Source organism: Entelurus aequoreus, linkage group LG02 (assembly GCF_033978785.1).
Source record: "Entelurus aequoreus isolate RoL-2023_Sb linkage group LG02, RoL_Eaeq_v1.1, whole genome shotgun sequence".
Lineage (NCBI taxonomy): Eukaryota > Metazoa > Chordata > Actinopteri > Syngnathiformes > Syngnathidae > Entelurus > Entelurus aequoreus.
Genome location: NC_084732.1, coordinates 83,034,089 through 83,055,740, shown reverse-complemented (window position 1 = coordinate 83,055,740; position 21,652 = coordinate 83,034,089). Strand labels below are relative to the sequence as shown.

General features: G+C 40.3%; 1 protein-coding gene across 1 annotated transcript in view; it reads left to right on the top strand.

The window, feature by feature from the left end:
* nav2a (neuron navigator 2a) overlaps positions 1-21,652 on the top strand; it is a 262,461-nt gene that overhangs the window by 150,944 nt on the left and 89,865 nt on the right. The window contains exons 7-11 of the mRNA XM_062033389.1: positions 96-1,242; positions 3,214-3,323; positions 3,410-3,518; positions 6,105-6,509; positions 19,911-20,036. Coding sequence (XP_061889373.1) covers positions 96-1,242; positions 3,214-3,323; positions 3,410-3,518; positions 6,105-6,509; positions 19,911-20,036 — 1,897 coding nt within the window. The remainder of the gene's footprint in view (positions 1-95; positions 1,243-3,213; positions 3,324-3,409; positions 3,519-6,104; positions 6,510-19,910; positions 20,037-21,652) is intronic.

Here is a 21,652-nt window from a genome sequence, read left to right as displayed (position 1 = left end):
TGAAATGCGGTTCCCTCGTCACACGCAGGATTCTCACAGGAATGAGGCAGAAATACAACCTTACCGACTGTACTTCTTTGTGTTTACTGATGCAGATTGCTCGGAGGGCATGGCCTCGCAGCCGCCGCTGATCACGAATGAGAATGCGGCGTCGTCTGCGGTGACCATCGGCTCCTCCGCCAACATCCCCGCCACTACCGCCGCGCTGGTTCTGGCCTCGTCGTCTTCGTCGCCCTCCACGGCCATCCCCCACCCGAATAGCAACAGCAAGCCTTGGAGGAGCAAGTCCATGAGCTCCAAGAACGCCCCTCAAGCCCCCTCCTCCGCCGGTGCCATGCAATCAACGAAACAAGAGACCTCCTGTAAGGCCGAAGCTCCTCCTAAGGCTGCCACGCAGAAGTCAATGCTGGAGAAGCTTAAGCTCTTTAACAGCAAAGGCTCCAAATCCTCCTCCGCATCAAACGGAGTAGGTGCACAGAGCGATAATGCGGCGCCAGGTATGCAGGTGGAGAGAGCAGAGACGGGCTCGAACACAGACCCCCTTGAAGAAGACGATGGAAACATTCGCCCGGGAATGAACGGAACCTCTAACGGAGCAGGTGCTCACGTTGCCGCCACCGCCAGCAGCCCCAAAATGGCCTTGAGGGGCATCGCCCAGCGCACTTTCAGCAGAGCTCTGACCGCCAAAAAGAGCTCTGTCAAAGGCCCGGAGAAGGACAAGGAGAAGGGGAAGGAGAAAGGGAAGGATGTGGGAAAACGCCTCTCCATGCAGGAAAGGACAGAACTCAGGGGAGAGGAGGCCAAGGAGGAAGTGGTTGGCGGAGATTCGGACAGCTCAAACAAAAAGACCTCGAAAATCGCCAGCTTCATCCCCAAAGGGGGTAAAATGGCCAAAAAGGACAATTCCACCCCTGCACACAGCGGAATACCAAAACCAGGAGGCAAAACCCCGGCCGGGGGTAAAGCCTCGTCAGCGGCGGCGAAGGAGGCCGGGGAGAGACCGCGGAGCATGAGGCTCGGTGGCGGCCTGGCCATGCACCGGGGTCCTTCGGAAAAGGACGGCAAACACTCCGGCACTACCTCCGGCCCGCACGCCGCAGACGGGAAGACGGGCTGCGCCTCTGCGGCCGGAGGAGGGAACACGCAGAGCACGGCCTGCAACACCGTCAGCGTGCAGCTACCTCAGAACCAACAGCACCACAGTCACCCCAACATGGCCACCGTCGCACCTTTCATGTACAGGTGAGCTCACACGCTGGACAAGATGCGTGCACAACCCAGTCAGATTCTTGGTCATAGGAGAGGCACACACAGATGTGGTCAAAAGTAAAGAACATAATGTCATGGCTGTCTTGAGTTTCCAATCTACAACAAAAGTATACATACAGCAATGTTAATATTTGGTTATTTTTGTTTAATCTGACATCACATGGACAAAGATAAGACCTTCTGGAGAAAAGTTATGTGGTCAGATGAAACAAAATAAGAGCTGTTTGGCCACAATAACCAGCAATATGTTTGGAGGAGAAAAGGTGAGGCCTTTAATCCCAGGAACACCATCCCTACCGTCAAGCATGTTGGTGATAGTATTATGCTCTGGGCTTGTTTTGCTGCCAATAGAACTGGTGCTTTACAGAGAGTAAATGGGACAATGAAAAAGGAGGATTACCTCAAATTCTTCAGGACAACCTAAAATCATCAGCCCGGAGGTTGGGTCTTGGGCGCAGCTGGGTGTTCCAACAGGACAATGACCCCAAACACATGTCAAAAGTGGTAAAGGAATGGCTAAATCAGGCTATAATGAAGGTTTTAGAATGGCCATCCCAAAGTTCTGACTTAAACGTGAGGACAAATGCTGAAGAAACGAGTCTAAGTCAGAAAACCAACTAATTTAGCTGAACTGCACCAATTTTTTAAATTAAAGATTAAAGTACCAATGATTGTCACACACACACTAGATGTGGTGAAATCTGTCCTCTGCATTTGACCCATCCCCTTGGGGAGCAGTGGGCAGCAGCGGCGCCGCGCCCGGGAATCATTTTGGTGATTTAACCCCCAACTCCAACCCTTGATGCTGAGTGCCAAGCAGGGAGGGAAACGGGTCCCATTTTTATAGTCTTTGGTATGAATTTTGTCAAGAGGAGTGGTCAAAAATTCAACCAGAAGCGCCTTATTGCAGTGAAACTTGCCAAGGGACATGTAGCCAAATATTAACATTGCTGTATGTATACTTTTGACCCAACAGATTCGGTCACTTTTTCAGTAGACCCATAATAAATTCATAAAAGAACCAAACTTCATGAACGTTTTTGTGACCAACAAGTATGTGCTCCAATCACTCTATCACAAAAAAATAAGAGTTGTAGAAATGATTGGAAACTCAAGACAGCCATGACATTATGTTCTTTACAAGTGTATGTCAACTTTTGACCACGACTGTCAGTATTAAAGCAACAACAAAACCTTTTATTTTATTCTTCCCGATTCTAATAGACTCATAATGTTCAAAAATGTTAATAAGAATCAATTATTTAATTAAAAAAACACATTTTTTTAAGCCATCTCCATGCAACCAAAAGGAGCTTTTCTAACCTGGAGAAATCACTGCACGTAAGTGGCTATGCCTGTGACCTTCGATCCCTCTGGCTGCATCAAAAAGCGACATCAGTGTGTAAAGGATATCACCACATGGGCTCGGGAACACTTCAGAAAACCACTGTCAATAACTACAGTTTGTCGCTACATCTGTAAGTTCAAGTTAAAACTCTACTATGCAAAGCGAAAGCCATTTATCAACAACACCCAGAAACGCCGCCGAGCCCATTTAAGATGGACTGATGCAACGTGTAAAAGTGTTCTCTTGAATGTCTGGCGGGCCAGATTGAAAAGCTCAACGGGCCGCAAGCGGCCCCCGGGCCTTAATTTGCCCAGGCCTGGGTTATGCCGTATACATTTCGTACTGGTAAGATTGCAGATGACACTAATATCTATTGCTAGTAAAAGTCGAAAGTTCCATGCATCTTTCCTCTACTGGCATTTTGGACTTTAAGCTGCTCATATTGGAGCCTGGTCACAAGACGGGAAACACAGCAGATTTAATTCTTAATCAGGTTTATCCCTCTTTTGTGAAATATCAGCTTCCCACTAACTGCATGGTAATTCAGAATAAACTCTTGTCTCTGTTTTGATTATTCACACAATCTATCCCTGCAGATCTCAAAACGAGGCCGAGGGAGTCGTGAGCAGCGAGTCCAGTTCAGGAAACAGAGGCGGGGATGTTTCCTTCAGCAAGACCAACCAGCCGTCAATCGAGGACCTTTCAGGTTGGTGAACATTTCCCTCGTGTGGCAAGAGTTTTTTTTGTATCGTTATCGTTGAATCTGGTTTTGTTTCTTCATGTTGTCCAAAGGTGAAGACCCAGAGACGAGGCGGTTGCGGACTGTCAAAAACATTGCAGATCTGCGGCAGAACCTGGAGGAGACCATGTCCAGCTTGCGGGGAACTCAGGCCACACACAGGTAACTGCGATGTTTGTGGATAATATTTCATTATTTTACCTGTTTTATTGTTTTTATCTCATAATCTGTTCTGTGCCAAGCAATTGAGGGTTCTACAGTCATCACTCACCACATTGTGCTTCAATTATTGAGGCTTCCCTACATTGTAGATATTTTTTTAACACATATTCTACATATTTTGGGCCTAAATTATATAAAATCTAATTCATATATATATACACTACCGTTCAAAAGTTTGGGGTCACATTGAAATGTCCTTATTTTTGAAGGAAAGGCACTGTACTTTTCAATGAAGATAACTTTAAACTAGTCTTAACTTTAAAGAAATACACTCTATACATTGCTAATGTGGTAAATGACTATTCTAGCTGCAAATGTCTGGATTTTGGTGCAATATCTACATAGGTGTATAGAAGCCCATTTCCAGAAACTATCACTCCAGTGTTCTAATGGTACAATGTGTTTGCTCATTGGCTCAGAAGGCTAATTGATTATTAGAAAACCCTTGTGCAATCATGTTCACACATCTGAAAACAGTTTAGCTCGTTACAGAAGCTACAAAACTGACCTCCCTTTGAGCAGATTGAGTTTCTGGAGCATCACATTTGTGGGGTCAATTAAACGCTCAAAATGGCCAGAAAAAGAGAACTTTCATCTGAAACTCAACAGTCTATTCTTGTTCTTAGAAATGAAGGCTATTCCACAAAATTGTTTGGGTGACCCCAAACTTTTGAACAGTAGTGTATATACATATATACATACATACATACAAACATACATACATACATACATACAGTACATACATATATTAAGTTAAAATTAAAGTTGTAAATCATAAATAAAAACAGAATACAATGATATGCAAATCCTTTTCAACCTATATTCAATTGAATAGACTGCAAAAAGATAATGTTTTGCAAATATTAGCTCATTTGTAATTTAAAGCCTGCAACATGTTTCTAAAAAGTTGGCACAAGTGGCAAAAAAAGACTGAGAAAGTTGAGGAAAGCTCATTAAACACTTATTTGGAACATCTGAGCAACTGCTGTGTAAATGTATTCAGTTGCTATTTTTTAATGGATAGGATAGACTTTATTTATCCCCCAATGGTGAAATGATAGACCGTAGTTGCAGTGCAGATGCAAAAAGTCCACAATAACAAAGTAAAAACACATGAAAACAAGAGCACAACAAACATAACATACTTTAAAAGAGCACAGAGCTGATGCAACCAGCTGCCAGTTCAGCTGTGCCATTTCTGCATACAGGTACAGAAGTATTACACAACAAAAAACCAAGAAATAAGCAATAAATAGTACATATTGTGTGCGGGAAAGACCCAACAAAGTACCGAAGAGAGCCGACTTCGTCCTAGGCTACCCACTAGCTTACTGCCAATATCCGGTTTGCGCGGATGAGCGAGAATCTGTCTCGGGCAGGGGTCGGCGACCCAAAATGTTGAAAGAGCCATATTGGACCACAAATACAAAAAAGTAATTGGTCTGGAACCGCTAAAAATGTAAAGACTTATCTTAGTGTTATAATGAAGGCAACACAGGCTTCGCAGGCTGACGCAAATCTTCATTGACAAAAATGTTGAAATATAATATTAATTCTACACATTTTTACATTGGAAAACATTAGTAAAACTTCTGAGAGGGTGAGATAACTCCTGGAAATGGCTGTCTTAGAATAGCCAAAGGTATAGATGTGTGAGTCCAAGTTAAAGGAAACGACAGGCTGTCTTCTTCTAATGAATTTATTACAATCTTTGCAAGCTGGGTAACGTTTGCTGTGGTCTGGAACAACATGGCTCACAAACAACTATCAGAATGGCAGCCAATATTGCATACAGATAATGTGTCATGAGACATGCAAATATATGTTAAATACACAAAGGACATTAGTAAAGGACATTAAATGAGCTCAAATATATGATGCTTGATGATGCAATATGTACATACAGCTAGCCTAAATAGCATGTTAGCATCGATTAGCTTGCAGTCATGCAGTGACCAAATATGCCTGATTAGCACCCCAACAAGTCAATAACATCAACAAAGCTCACCTTTGTGCAATCGCGCACGGCATAAAACGTTTGGTGGACAAAACGAGACAAAGAAGGATTGGCATAAAACACGTCTTTCTGTGGCAGTGTCGGAGAAAGTTATACATGTCAACAAACTGTTGAGTCACAGTCCACACAACGGTGAGTTCAAAGACCGCTGAAATTAGTAGGACAAAACGGCGCTCGCCAAATACTGTCATCGGTGAAGCATAAACACAAACATATTAAACTGTGGGCTTTCTAACAATTAGGAAGGTTTGTGTCGTGTTTGTCCTCCTACAGAAACCATATTACAACAAAAAACAGATTTTTCACCCCATTTTTTTTTTAATTTCCATGCATTTTTGAAAAACGAGACGAAATGTCCGACAAGTGCTCATTCAGCCAGGGCGTTGGCAGATCCAAAAGCAGTGTGTGTTTGAGAGAGAAGAGACACTACTACAACATATACTACAAAAGATGCACATTTGAATAATTTCATTGTAATAATTTTTACATTTCTGCATTCCTCTCCCCAGCACCTTGGAAACCACGTTCGATGGCAGCGTCACCACGGATGTCAGCAGCGGCAGCAACACCAGCGGAGGAGGACGAAGCATCCTCAGTCTCACCTCCTCCCGGCCCTCCTTGTCGTCATGGAGACTGGGCCAGTCCAGCCCTCGTCTCCAAGCGGGGGACGCCCCCTCGTCGGGGAACGGCTACGCGGGCCGGGCGGCCGGCGTCCAAGCGGGCCGCTACTTGTACCCGGGACACCTCAGGCGCCAGCTGGCTGGCAGGAGCGGAAGCCTCGGCAGCGCGGAGCTCGGAGACAGACCCGGGGAGGACGTGGACCTGGACGGGATAGCCATGGAGGTCACCGGCTACATGAGCGACGGAGACGTTCTGAGCAAGAACGCCACGCGCGCGGATGACGTCGCCAGTGGGTGAGTGCACTCCGTAGCGCGGCCACCGCTGCTGCTCACTGCTCCCCTCACCTACCAAGGGGTCAAATGCAGAGAGTAATTTCATCACACCTAGTGTGTGGGTGTAACTATCAGTGGTACTTTAACTTAAATACAGACTCTCTTTATATATTTTTTGACGTAATTATACAAATTGCCACAAGATGGCAGCAGGGTACCTTTTTTTACTCTTTGTTTTATTTTGCTGGAATCCCACAAGTATCCGATCACATACAAACACTGACATGCTGGTGCTTTGATATCTCCCTAAGGGTGAGGGCGGTGGGGGGAAAAACAAAAAACTAAACAAAAGTCGAACGTAAATTAAATGTGTGCAGGTGAGCCTGAAACTGTGTTTTTCTTGCCCTATAACACTAATATAATTATGATTCAATATGTTTATCAAATACATATTTGAAGACTACAATGTTAAAATATTTTAATTGTCTTATTTCTGGCCGTTGTGTAGTGTACCTAGCATTAATACTACAATTCCCAGGATGCATTGCGGCTGCATGCGCGTTTTTAAGTGATTTTGCCACGCCCCCTTCCCTGTTTGTCTTCCATTTTTTATAGTATTTATTTATTCATTTGATAGGGAAATCATAATACAAGTAATGAGAAAACAGACACTTTTTTTGCCCACCCCCCTCCCAAAAAAAATTAAATAAAAAAAACTACAGAAAAATAATAAAAGTAAAATAATAACACCCACTCACACCCCCCGTCCTACATTTCAGTCACAGTTGATATCAATGTACTGCCTTCCTCTTCACCACAAGCAGATAGAGAATCACAATAACTGACTAAAAGGGGGAAAAAAAGGTAACAACAACAATAAAAATCACAAACATACAGGGAAGTGTCACTGAATAAAAACAACAACAACAACAACAAAACAGAGTTGAGGTAAGTGGAAAGGTTCATTGTCAACATTTATCCTATAGTGTCTTTAATTTAGCTATGTAACTAATTATGCAGCCCCAGGTCAAGTCAAATTGTTTTTGGTGTACCCCTCAGATTATATTTCATTTTCTCTAAATCTAAGAAAAACATGAGGTCCTTAAGCCATAGGGAGGCCTTGGGGGCAAACTGTGATTTCCACTCCAATAAAATCCTTCTTCGAGCTATTAATGATGCAAAGGCGATACTATCGCTAAAAGTCTGCTTAATTTTTTGATAGTTTGGTGAAATTCCCAAAATTGCCAATTCTGCACAAGGCGTCGATTTAAAATTTTGTGCATCTGCAAGATGATTAAAAATATTAGCCCTGTAGGCTTTTAGACAGGGACAGGACCAGAACATGTGTGTCATGTTTGCAGGAGTCAATTGACAGCGATTACATGTATCTGCAATATTGGCATACATTTTAGAAAGTTTAGCGTTGGTAAAATATATGCGATGGACAACCTTAAACTGTATAAGATTAAGCTTTGAACAAGATGTGCTATCATTTATTTGTGTCATCCCCGTTATCCAAAACGTTGCCAAATTCTGCGTCCCAGTCGTTTCTAATTTTGTCAAGAGATGTCTCTTTAAGTTGGAAAATTAGGATGTAAATTTCAGAAATGATGCCTTTCTGATTTGTGGGGATTTCCAAGAGTGAGTCTAGTACAGATTGAGGGTGAACTATTGGGAAAATAGCTGTTATTTGTGTGCAGGTGAGCCTGAAATTGTGGCCATTTAGTGTCTTTTTGCCATAAAATACAAATATTATCATGATTCAATATGTTTATCAAAAAAATATTTGAAGACTACAATCTTCAATTAATTGAATTGTCTTGTTTCTGGCCGCCGTGTAGTGTACCTAGCAATTACACTACAATTCCCAGGATGCATTGCAGCTGCAGGCGAGTTTGTAAAGTGGTTTGCCACGCCCCCTTCCCTGTTTGTCTTCCATAGCGTGATGCCCATATGTCGCCAAAGTTGTTCGTTTGAAGTTGAAAAGGTAATTTACTCCTTCACACAATTTTAAGGGGAACTTTTACTGTTTATTGAGTCTTCAAAATTCCGTCTTTTAAAAGCGTTATAAACATATAAGAGACATTTTTATTAGCTCATGTTGTGACGTCATCTGCTAGCTTGTAAATACAGTAAATACATATCTTTGCTGATTTGGCGAGATCAATTATGTATTACTTGTGTAAAATATCATAATTAAGTCTGGATTATTATTAGAAACTGCAGATCTGTCTAATTACCGAATTAATTTAGCAGGTTGATAAAAGCAAATTCCTTGACCATCTAAAAAAAATGTTCATTGCTTTACAAAATCACTATAAATATGTCGAATTTTAAGGTGCTTTAACCTCAACACCGATGGAGGCTAAAACTTATTACACATTTGATAAATAAATACATGTTTTGAAACATCCATCCATCCATCCATTTCCTACCGCTGGTTGGAGTTCAAATCCCAGCCGAGTCATACCAAAGACTATAAAAATGGGACTCATAACCTCCCTTCTTGGCACTCAGCAACAAAGGGTTGGAGTTGGGGGTTAAATCACCAAAAATGATTCCCGGGCGCGGCGCCGCTGCTGCCCACTGCTCCCCAAGGGGATGGGACAAATGCAGAGGACAAATTTCACCACATCTAGTGTGTGTGTGACAATCATTGGTACTTTAATCTTAATCTTATCCCAAACATGTTTCAAGATAATTGAAATATTTAGTTTTAAAAGTGCCTTTAACACAGAGGTGTCAAACTCGTTTTAGGCTATGTCTACACCAAGCCGGATAACCCCTTAAACGAATAATTATTTAGCCTAAGCCCCGTTTCAGTCACACTAAACTATCGTTTAAGGCCCTCCTCCTTGGATAATTTTTTTACACGGGTAAGTGTGCCGTGTATTTCTTGAATCTCCGGCTCTTAACTCTGTATGGACTCATTGATCGTTTACAAGCTGAGTTTGGAGAGGAAGTGACGCCCCACACAGGAAGTGACGTCAGAAAGAACGCGTCACAGCCAGCTTCATAATAAAGCGGTTTCGTAACTCGAAGCTAACCACTGGAAATATGGAGGCGAGTCATCCAGACGTGGCCGTGTTTTTCCTTCCGTCTGTACAGACGCCTGTGGAAATCACACATGAATACCTTAAGAGAAAGCGATTGCAGCTATTAGGGAAACAACACTTCTCAGACGGCAAGAGAACTTTCGAATGTCTGGGTCAGCTGTGATTCTACTTACCGAAAATCTTTGTTCATTTGTCGAAAGAGAGACAACGAGAATGCGGGCTCCCGTGGATGTGATAAAAAAGGTAGCGTGTGCTTTGTATTACCTGGCCGTCGAGGGAAGACTACGAAAAAAGAATGTAATTAAAATATTACAATAAAAATATAGAAAAAAATACCGGCAGCGGTAAAGTTTAGATCCATGAAGGAAAGAAGAAAGTGAATGAATGTTTATAATTGAATAAATGTACATATGCATAAACATTTGTTTTCTTTTGTATAATTTTTTTTAATGAATGAAGTAAAGTTTATGACAACCTTTTTCCAAAACACAATATAGAATGTGAGATATAACAGTATAACGCACACATGTAGGGCTGCAACTACTAATCGATTAAATCGATTAAAATCGATTATACAAATAGTTTAGTTATCGATTCGTTGGATCTATTCTATGTGCATGCGCAGATGCTATTTTTATTTTTTATTTTTTTATAAACCTCTATTTATAAACTGCAACATGTACAAACAGCTGAGAAACAATAATCAAAATAAGTATGGTGCCAGTATGCGTTTTTTTTCCAATAAAATACTGGAAAGGATAGAAATGTAGTTTGTCTCTTTTATCCGATTATTAATCGATTAATCGAAGTAATAATCGACAGATTAATCAATTATCAAATGGATCGTTAGTTGCAGCCCTACACACATGTATCATTAGTTTTCAAAACGGTTACAAAAAAGTGGGACCCCCAAAATTTACTGTGGGACCCAATTTTAATGACTTGATGGAGTCCCTAGGAACCCTTTTTATTTTTATTTTTTATTTTTTATGTTTTTATTTTTTTTATAAACCTCTATTTATAAACTGCAACACGTACAAACAGCTGAGAAACAATAATCAAAATAAGTATGGTGCCAGTATGCTGTTTTTTTTCAATAAAATACTGGAAAGGATAGAAATGTAGTTTGTCTCTTTTATTATTCGATTATTAATCGATTAATCGAAGTAATAATCGACAGATTAATCAATTATCAAATGAATCGTTAGTTGCAGCCCTACACACATGTATCATTCGTATTCAAAACGGTTACAAAAAAGTGGGACCCCCAAAATTTACTGTGGGACCCAATTTTAATGACTTGATGGGGTCCCTAGGAACCCATTTTATTTGTATTTTTTATTTTTTTATAAACCTCTATTTATAAACTGCAACACGTACAAACAGCTGAGAAACAATAATCAAAATAAGTATGGTGCCAGTATGCTGGTTTTTTTTCAATAAAATACTGGAAAGGATAGAAATGTAGTTTGTCTCCTTTATCCGATTATTAATCGATTAATCGAAGTAATAATCGACAGATTAATCAATTATCAAATGAATCGTTAGTTGCAGCCCTACACACATGTATCATTAGTTTTCAAAACGGTTACAAAAAAGTGAGACCCCCAAAATGTACTGTGGGACCCAATTTTAATGACTTGATGGGGTCCCTAGGAACCCATTTTATTTTTATTTTTTATTTTTTATTTTTTTATAAACCTCTATTTATAAACTGCAACATGTACAAACAGCTGAGAAACAATAATCAAAATAAGTATGGTGCCAGTATGCTGTTTTTTTTTCAATAAAATACTGGAAAGGATAGAAATGTAGTTTGTCTCTTTTATCCGATTATTAATGCATTAATCGAAGTAATAATCGACAGATTAATCAATTATCAAATGAATCGTTAGTTGCAGCCCTACACACATGTATCATTAGTTTTCAAAACGGTTACAAAAAAGTGGGACCCCCAAAATTTACTGTGGGACCCAATTTTAATGACTTGATGGGGTCCCTAGGAACCCATTTTATTTTTATTTTTTATTTTTTATTTTTTTATAAACCTCTATTTATAAACTGCAACATGTACAAACAGCTGAGAAACAATAATCAAAATAAGTATGGTGCCAGTATGCGTTTTTTTCCCCCAATAAAATACTGGAAAGGATAGAAATGTAGTTTGTCTCTTTTATCCGATTATTAATCGATTAATCGAAGTAATAATCGACAGATTAATCAATTATCAAATGAATCGTTAGTTGCAGCCCTACACACATGTATCATTAGTTTTCAAAACGGTTACAAAAAAGTGGGACCCCCAAAATTTACTGTGGGACCCAATTTTAATGACTTGATGGGGTCCCTAGGAACCCATTTTGGAAAATTCCTAGCGCCAACACTGATGCTTCATCAGTGGTGCGTGCAGACCGGTTCTAATACTAATCAAATATCCCGGGGGCCATAGATAATTCATTTGTGTGCCGGATCTGGCCCGTGGGCCTAGACTTTGACACATAGGGTGTAAAGTAAATGACGAACAATAAGTAAATAGCTCTTCAAACAAGGAGCATTTCGAGAAATACTATTCTAAATCTTGGCAAGTGGCAAATCATGGCCTTGACTTTGACACATAGGTCCTAGTACGATCGTAGTATGATAGCATGTGTTGGTGTGAGACATGTCTGCTGTGTGAATCCTGTCCTCTGCAGAGCACGAGGCGCGGCAAAGTTGTTTACTGTGAAAATAGCTTTTTATTCAGACGAAGCAGTTTGACGTGGCTGGTGTTTCGGGCTCTAAGCTGCAAATCCTTGAGGTGTTTGGTGTTTTAACCCGCGTTTGTGTACTTGTGCAGAGAGTGTGTTTGGTGGGCCGAGTTTCCCCGAGGCTTAAACATTTAAAAATGACACGGACTGATGACACCCAAGCTTTACAGCCTTGAGGCCATTTAGCAGTTAGCAATTTCACAAGCATCCACGAACTGGTTCTTCCACACTCAGGTGGGATGTTTACTCAAAGGAGAATGAGTAGCTGTCCTCGGGAGCATAGCAATATTGCAGTTCATGTCCTCATGATACATTGTTGACTACAGATGGGCCTTATGGTCCAAAATCTATACTGCAGTATATATTGCAGCCAGTAGCCACATCGATGTAGCGTATTTTTCGGACCAAAAGGCGCATTTAAAATCCTTTAAATGTTCTCAAAAATAGACAGTGCACCTTATAAACCGGTTTTAGTATGACTTTGAAGCCGCACCGCTTGATGGATTGTCGGCCAATTACGGCTACCGTGGTCAGAGATACAAGTATTACTATGGTGTGTGTATAAGGACCGCAAAATGGCACCCATTAGCAGACATATTATCTGGCAATTTCACAATATTATGCAAAACCAACTTTTCTTACCTTCTGGCACCTGCTGATGTGTATTTGAGATCTGCATAAGTCCTGAAAATTTGCGCACATCCGCCACTGTAGTCCGTGCCGACGCCGTAGTCGATAAGCTTCTTCTTTTTCTCTATCTTCTTGTTATGGGACATTCATCCTCTGCTGTTGTCATTTCTAATATAAAGTAGTGTAAAGTTCTAACTAGAGATGTCCGATGATATCGGACTGCCGATATTATCGGCCGATAAATGCTTTAAAATGTAATATCGGAAATTATCGGTATCGGTTTCAAAATTATCGGTATCTGTTTCAAAAAGTAAAATTTATGACTTTTTAAAACGCTGCTGTGTACACGGACGTAGGGGAAAGTACAGAGGGCCAATAGACCTTAAAGGCACTGCCTTTGCGTGTCGGCCCAATCACACACAAGTGACTGCAATGCATACTTGGTCAACAGCCATACACGTCACACTGAGGGTGGCGTATAAACAACTTTAACACTGTTACAAATATGCGCCACACTGTGAACCCACACCAAACAAGAATGACAAACACATTTCGGGAGAACATCCGCACCGTTACACAACATAAACACAACAGAACAAATACCCAGAACCCCTTGCAGCACTAACTCTTCCGGGACGCTACAATACACACCCCCCGCTACCACCAAACCATGTTGGCACTTTTTTCCATAACTGGAGTTGAAGTTGTTCTCTTACTTTGGAAAACCTTGTTTTTGATTGATTGATTGAAACGGGTATTAGTAGATTGCACAGTACAGTACATATTCCGTGCAATTGACCACTAAATGGTAACACCCAAATAAGTTTTTCAACTTGTTTAAGTCGGGGTCCACGTTAATCAATTCATGCGATTACGCATGCACCTCCTGATACCCCAGCACCTCCAAAACCCTCAAATCTAAACTCCAAACATCTCAGAACAAGCTAGTCAGGTTACTTCTAGACCTCCACCCCAGATCCCACCTCACTCCTACCCACTTCTCTAAAGTGGGCTGGCTCAAGGTGAAGGACAGAGTTAAACAACTTGCACTGAGCCTAGTCTATAAAATCTGCTACACCTCCCTGATACCGAAGTACATGTCAAACTACTTCCTTAACGTAAATGACCACCATAACCACAACACCAGGGGGAGGTCCACTAACCACGTTAAACCCAGATTCCGAACTAACAAAGGTCTTAACTCATTCTCTTTCTATGCCACATCAATGTGGAATGCGCTCCCAACAGGTATAAAAGAAAGGGCATCTCTATCCTCCTTCAAAACCGCAATAGAAGTTCACCTCCAGGCAGCTACAACCCTAAACTAACACCCTCCCCGGATTGCTAATAATCAAATGTAAACAATCAAATGCAGATACTTTTTCTTATGCCTTCTGATCCCTCTCTCTCTCTCTCTCTCTCTCTCTCTCTCTCTCTCTCTCTCTCTCTCTCTCTCTCTCTCTCTCTCTCTCTCTCTCTCTCTATGTCCACTACTTGATGTCCATATCCTACCCCCCCCACCCCCCTCCACACCCCTGATTGTAAATCATGTAAATAATTCAATGTGATTATCTTGTGTGATGACTGTATTATGATGATAGTATATATGATAGTATATATCTTTATCATGAATCAATTTAAGTGGACCCCGACTTAAACAAGTTGAAAAACTTATTCGGGTGTTACCATTTAGTGGTCAATTGTACGGAATATGTACTTCACTGTGCAACCTACTAATAAAAGTCTCAATCAATCAATCAATTACATTGTTTAATGCATCCAGCAGGGCATCACAACAAAATTAGGCATAATAATGTGTTAATGCCACGACTGTATATATCGGTTTCGGTTGATATCGGAATTGGTAATTAAGAGTTGGACAATATTGGATATCGGCAAAAAAGCCATTATCGGACATCTCTAAGTCAGTTTACATTACCGCTGCTATTAATTAATTAACACAAATGTAAGTGTTGTGTATACTGGAACAAGTACTATCTGCACCATTAGTCACCTGGAAAAGTAATAACAGCTTAACATTTAATTATAGTTAAATGTATTACAGGCTCATCTGATTACATTACCAATAGCAACCACTTCCCCCGCTTCTCCTCTTTTTTTTTTTTCTTTCGACCCAAACCACCTTTTTTGCCCCGGGCTATGTTGCCTGATCAAACTTTTTGCCCTCCCCCGTCTCACATCCCTCCTCCACCTTGAGCAGACAGACTGAACCTCCTGCCAGGAGCGGCGAGCATGTGCAGCTGAGCATACCAACACTGCACATGCACCGCTGTGCACTCACCGATGATATCTGCTCCATCCACTCTGCCCTCTGCTGCTGATTTCATGCAAATAATGGCTGATTCAACTCAGAACTGATATCAGACACACCGTTTGGTTTGGAGATTTTTCATAACCCGGACGCGTTTATCTTGAATCGGACAAAGCATGTTTAAAGCCGAAAGGTACGTGTGGTGATTTCCAAATACAAAGCGTTGAATTATGGGTTTTGTTTTGCAGTGGCACAGCTGAGTCAGCACACCCTGGCTACAGTTTCAGCCCATAAACTTTGTCTTGTTTAGGCACGTCTGTCCAGAGTCGGTTACAGGTTAACAAGCATCTGCAACCTGGAGGAGGCTCGCTCAGTGCATGTCTTTGTTTCTCCCTCTCACAATGTCTGCTTTTTTTGTACCATTTAATGGACTGCCTTATGTTTTCATTACCCAGTGGGCTATTATTATTACGACGAGGTAATGTTTTCGTCGGCAGTGGAAAGAAAAGCAATGTGGAAACAGAAAAATGTTTGATTTCCCTCACAATGTATGGTCTTTCCAAGAATATTTGAACTGTTACGCGCCAGTGGAATTGGATTCTTGTGCTTGTGGGAAAGTAGAACATCTGACAACTTGCAGAATTAGGTCAATTGTGATAATCAACTTAAATCATCAGTGTTCCCCACCAGACTGCAGTGTATTCGTGGTATTTGCTGGTGGGAAAGTGAATTTGACAACAACTCACGGTTCAATCCGATTAAGATTCTTGGGGTGACGATTTGATTCAGAATCGACTCTCGATTTAACACGATTCTTTCGGTATATCAATTAGTGGAGATGTCCGATAATGGCTTTTTTGCCGATATCCGACATTCCGATATTGTCCCAACTCTTAATTACCGATTCCGATATCAACCAATACCGATATATACAGTCGTGGAATTAACACATTATTATGCCTAATTTTGTTGTGATGCCCCGCTGGATGCATTAAACAATGTAAAAAGGTTTTCCAAAATAAATCAACTCAAGTTCTGGAAAAAAATTCCAACATGGCACTGCCATATTTATTATTGAAGTCACAAAGTGCATTATTTTTTTTTAACATGCCTCAAAACAGCAGCTTGGAATTTGGGACATGAGGGGGTTGAGGTGAGGTTAGGGGGTAGCGTGGGGTGTATATTGTAGCGTCCCGGAAGAGTTAGTGCTGCAAGGGGTTTTGGGTATTTGTTCTGTTGTGTTTATGTTGTGTTATGGTGCGGATGTTCTCCCGAAATTTGTTTGTCATTCTTGTTTGATGTGGGTTCACAGTGTGGCGCATATTTGTAACAGTGTCAAAGTTGTTTATACCTTCACCCTCTGTGTGTCCTGTATGGCTGTTGACAAAGTATGGATGCATTCACTTGTGTGTGTGAAAAGCCGTAGGTATTATGTGATTGGGCCGGCACGCAAAGGCAGTGCCTTTAAGGTTTGTTGGCGCTCTGTACTTCTCCCTACGTCCGTGTATCACTCCGTACAGCGGCGTTTTAAAAAGTCATACATTTTACTATTTGAAACCGATACCGATAATTTCCGATATTACAATTTAAAGCATTTAAATGATAAATGATAAATGGGTTATACTTGTATAGCGCTTTTCTACCTTCAAGGTACTTAAAGCGCTTTGACAGTATTTCCACATTCACCCATTCACACACTGATGGAGGGAGCTGCCATGCAAGGCGCTAACCAGCACCCATCAGGAGCAAGGGTGAAGTGTCTTGCCCAAGGACACAACGGACGTGACTAGGATGGTAGAAGGTGGGGATTGAACCCCAGTAACCAGCAACCCTCCGATTGCTGGCACCGCCACTCTACCAACTTCGCCACGCCGTCCCTATCCCTATTTATCGGCCGATAATATCGGCAGTCCGATATTATCGGACATCTCTATCAATTAGTATAAAAATCCTCTTGGCTGCTGACTTGTGCGCGCAGAGATGGCCTACAACAGTGGTTCTCGAACAAATACCTCCTCAGAAAACACCATCAAAATTACCAACATTAAAATACAGTAGCGTAGTAGGCCTAAACATTTATTAAAACAAGGGGGAGGTTTTATTTAGCAAGTATATTTAATATTTGTGGCAGCGATACGCGATTTTAATGCACTTGTCCACCATTTGTGGTAGTAATGACATTCTCAGACACACAGAAGAAGTCTGGAGCTAAAATCATAGAGAAGTTTCTTAAGCGCAAAAAATATGACTAAAGTGATGAAGCTGTATTGAAATTAAATGACTTTAATTTTATTGACAGTTTAGTTTACAACCATATTCATTATTAATTTACTTTATTTTAGCACAACATAATTTTATGTAAATATACATATTTTCAGTATTAATGAGACTCCACTTATACATTATTTTGAGTCAGTACTTGTTTTTCTAATCTGCCTGACCTAAGCCTTAATAATAATCTTTGTGATTAACACATGTTTTCAGATCATTTGACAAGATGTATCCAGTTAAACTGTAAGCAGGTTATATATATAATCATTGAATACGAATAAAATCAAGAACAAGATAACTCATTCAGTGTTAATATTTGAGTGGGCTCGAGGTCAAAAAGGTTAACAACCCTTTGCCTAAAAAAAAGATTTTTTAAAAATGTATTCTTAAAAAAAAAAAGTATTTATTTTTTCAATCGATTTTTTTAAATTATGAACTGATTTACAAACTAAATAAACAAAAATTATTACAATTATTTGAGCGCACCCAATGAGTGGCGTTAAAACATCATACAAATTAGGGCTGTGAATCTTACGGCAACTTACAATTTGATTCGATTTGATTCTTGTGATGATGACTCGATTTACAATTGATTCTTGCTTCAAATCGATTCTCGCAATATATTATTTAGTATAAAATTTACAATAAAACCATTTTTCTGTATTTATTTCCTTTATTTAATTGTTAGAGACTTTGCATATATTAATGAACACCTGCAACAATACAGATGTAAATATGCAAGATTACAGCACTGGTACTTATTTCCATCTGTTCCAGGAAAGTTACAGGTGTGAGTGACTTTGAAGTTAAGGCGCGGGTATGGCCTTGAAAAAATTGCCTTTTTAAAAGTCGATTCATGAACATTTTTCATCGATTCAGAATCGTGATTAAAAAATAATCGTGATTCAGATGTGAAGCGTTTTTTTCCCCGACACCACTATAGCATAACTCTATATTTTAAGACAAATCATTGTGTTATTATTAGTTATTAGCATTAACGTTTTAGCTTTTTCCCGTGACTTTCATTTTGTTTTTTTGCTTTAATTTTCCATTTTTGTTGGGTTTTTTGGTATTTGTTTCTTTTGTTTCTACAATGTGTCTCAGGCCCATAAAACAACAAATTTGGACACCCTCGGTTTCTGTATTTCACTGTAAAGGCGAGGTGTTACTAGAGTTTCTCCAGGCTGACTTTTTAGAACTACCGCTAGTCATGACTCACGCTAGCTAGTCCAAAGTCTGTTGCGCACACTCCTCGGGCTTGTGGAGGTGCCCTGCATGCCTGGAGCTCCGCTACGGCGGTGGAATACTTTACCTTTCGTGACCGCTTGTGTTTGATTACAAAGTAAATTCATGACGCAATAAACACTTCCTGTCGTTCACTTTTAACGCATACCACATGGGAATTTGATACACCCCTTGGTTCTGTCTCAAAAATTTTTAAATTATTTACAATTACGCCCCTATATGGAGGAGTCTGACTACTTGTTTAACAAAACAGCAAAGTTGCTAAGTTGGCAACACTGATCTCTGTGTCTTCTTATTCTCTGGCAGACCAAGTGCGTATGAGTTAAGACGTTCTCATGCATACCGCCACTAGTAACAATAGTAAAAAACTATAGTATAAAACTATTCGCGGCATGCCGCCTCAAATAATAAATCTAAGGGAAATGTTGAGGTTACGTTTAACATCTTGGTCAAGCAAAGGAAAGACCGTGCTTTTGTGTATACTGTACGCTTTGAATCCACTTTTACTCAGATGCCATATTGAGATAAACCAGAAAGGGTCATACCATTCAGGCTTATGTTTCTTTCTACTCACTTAACTGTAAAAACAAAATCACCATGGTCCCACACAGAAAGCACTGAGCCATCCAACGGTCCAGTCTCAACTTAAATCAGCAAACATTTCATTGAGTTACACCTGAGGGAAATGTGTCAATATTTAGCTCCATTAGGAGTCTCCTAAACGGGTCAATATTTGGGGGATTGGTCGGTGTTGTTTTAGTCTGAGTGGGAATGTTTGTGTAAGTGCTGCTAACGGTCACCCTCGGACTCCTACAACCAAAATATCAAATTCGAGTCTCACGAAATGAATGCCCTGATTATTAACAGTAGCTCTGACTGTACTTACATAGGAACATATTTTTTTAGCCTTTCTGAACATGCAGTTACGCCTTTCAGACGGTTGAAATATCCCAGCATGGAGCCGATCTCTTTAACAGACCACTGCTGTTTACTATCAACCACTTGAGAACTGTCTATTCACGTCCTCGATAGTTTGTGCTCCTCACTGTCATGGAGGTCCTAAATGTAACGTAAGGAAGAACTAGATGACTGTGCGTGCGTCCTGCTCTCGAAAGAAAGAACCGCGTCCTAAAACACACAGCACTTAATCATCGTCTTCAGTTTGAAGTCAGTACCTGATGTGAGTTTGTGTGTTTTACAGCTACATGACGGATGGGGGTTTGAGTCTGTACACGCGGCGCTTGAACCGGCTGCCAGACAACAACATGTCTGCTGTTCGAGAGACGCTGCATCGGAACCCATCTTCAGGACAGGGAGATGCTGACAGGTAGGTCTTAACGGACCAATGAGATACAGTATTATTATTATTATTAGTGACTTTTAGTTCATTTAGGGCCCTATCCTCCCATTTGCGTTGAAAAGGGACCTATGATTATTTTAATCTACATTTAAAATAGTGATTCTCAAACTGGGGTACGCCAAAGAATCACTTAAATAAATATTGTAATGATGTGACTCGAGCCATGGTCAAAGGATTATCAGCCTTCAATGGAAGTTGTTACTATCCGACAACTGTAGACCGTAGTCAACCTCAAAATGAACAACTAAGACACAAACAACTGTTTTACCTGGTCATTTCTATCACTTCTCACACGGGAACCGAATGTTCTCCACATTCTCCGCTTACGTCCGCCCTTTCCCAGCCTCCCATCCAATCAACACGCAGAACACATGTAAACAAAGACGAACATTGGCAGAGACAGTTTCACAAAGCAATGATGCCTTTGAGGGCATGGGAAACCACAACATTTGTTAAACACTGAATATACCACATGTGGAACATAAAGTAACATAGGACCCAGTCCTTTATAATGTATATAAAAAGTATTAAAAACATGAAATAGGATCCAAAATATCTTATCAACCGTAAATGAAAGGAGATACAAATTAATTAAATAATCTTATGATTTGATGATTTGACATTTTTTAACACGAGTATCCAACATTGTAACATTTATAAGTCAGAAAAGATAAATAGATCCTCATAGTAACCTTTAAGTGTTTTAATGCACGCTTGAAGTCACACACGTTTGTCTTATTCGTAATCTCCCATCCAAGTCGTGAATGAAGGCAGGCTCATTACTAATGAGGCAGACTTTGCCATGAAGCCTTCTTTATACTGTGTGATAATCAAGAAACAGGGAGCTTTACTAACACTTGTGAATGTCATTGAAATCCAAGGAAAAGATAACACATCGCTCATTATTTGTACGTTTGTCGTCATGGCAATGTAGTGCGTGTATGCACGCTACAACAGCTTCTTCTTCTGGCTGGATGTAACTTTGTAGATGAAATTTGGAAACACGCTGAAGCATTTAGAAGTGGTGACAGCAATGGACCGAGCCATTAATCAGAGCGAGGGAGCTGGAATTCACTACGTAAAGGATGATGGGTGCAGTGATGAATAATAGAACGAATAATAGGCTATATGTATTATATGTAGATGTATATGTTATATACTTTGATTCCAAAGAATAAGCGATTGACGTATACAATATCCCGTATTCGCTTACATGTTTCGTAAATTGCGTAAGTCGTTTATGAAAGTGCAGTGTTTCCCATAAACTGCCAAGATAGCTGTGGCGGTGGGGGCGTGGCTACGGGCGTGGCCAACATGACATCATCGAGTAATTTGCATAATTTACTACAATGATATGATTTTCTCTAAAAAGGCTCAATAAATGTATACTTACTAATTAATAATAACAGTTTTGTTTTAAACGTCCATCCATTCATCCATTTTACAATATAATTACAACACTTTATGTACATATTTATATACAGATTTGAACAATAAGTTATTCACTGAAATATATTTATTAATTGTGGTTCTTACACAAAATATATCTTATAAAATATAAAAGCTAAAATGTCTCTTAAAGC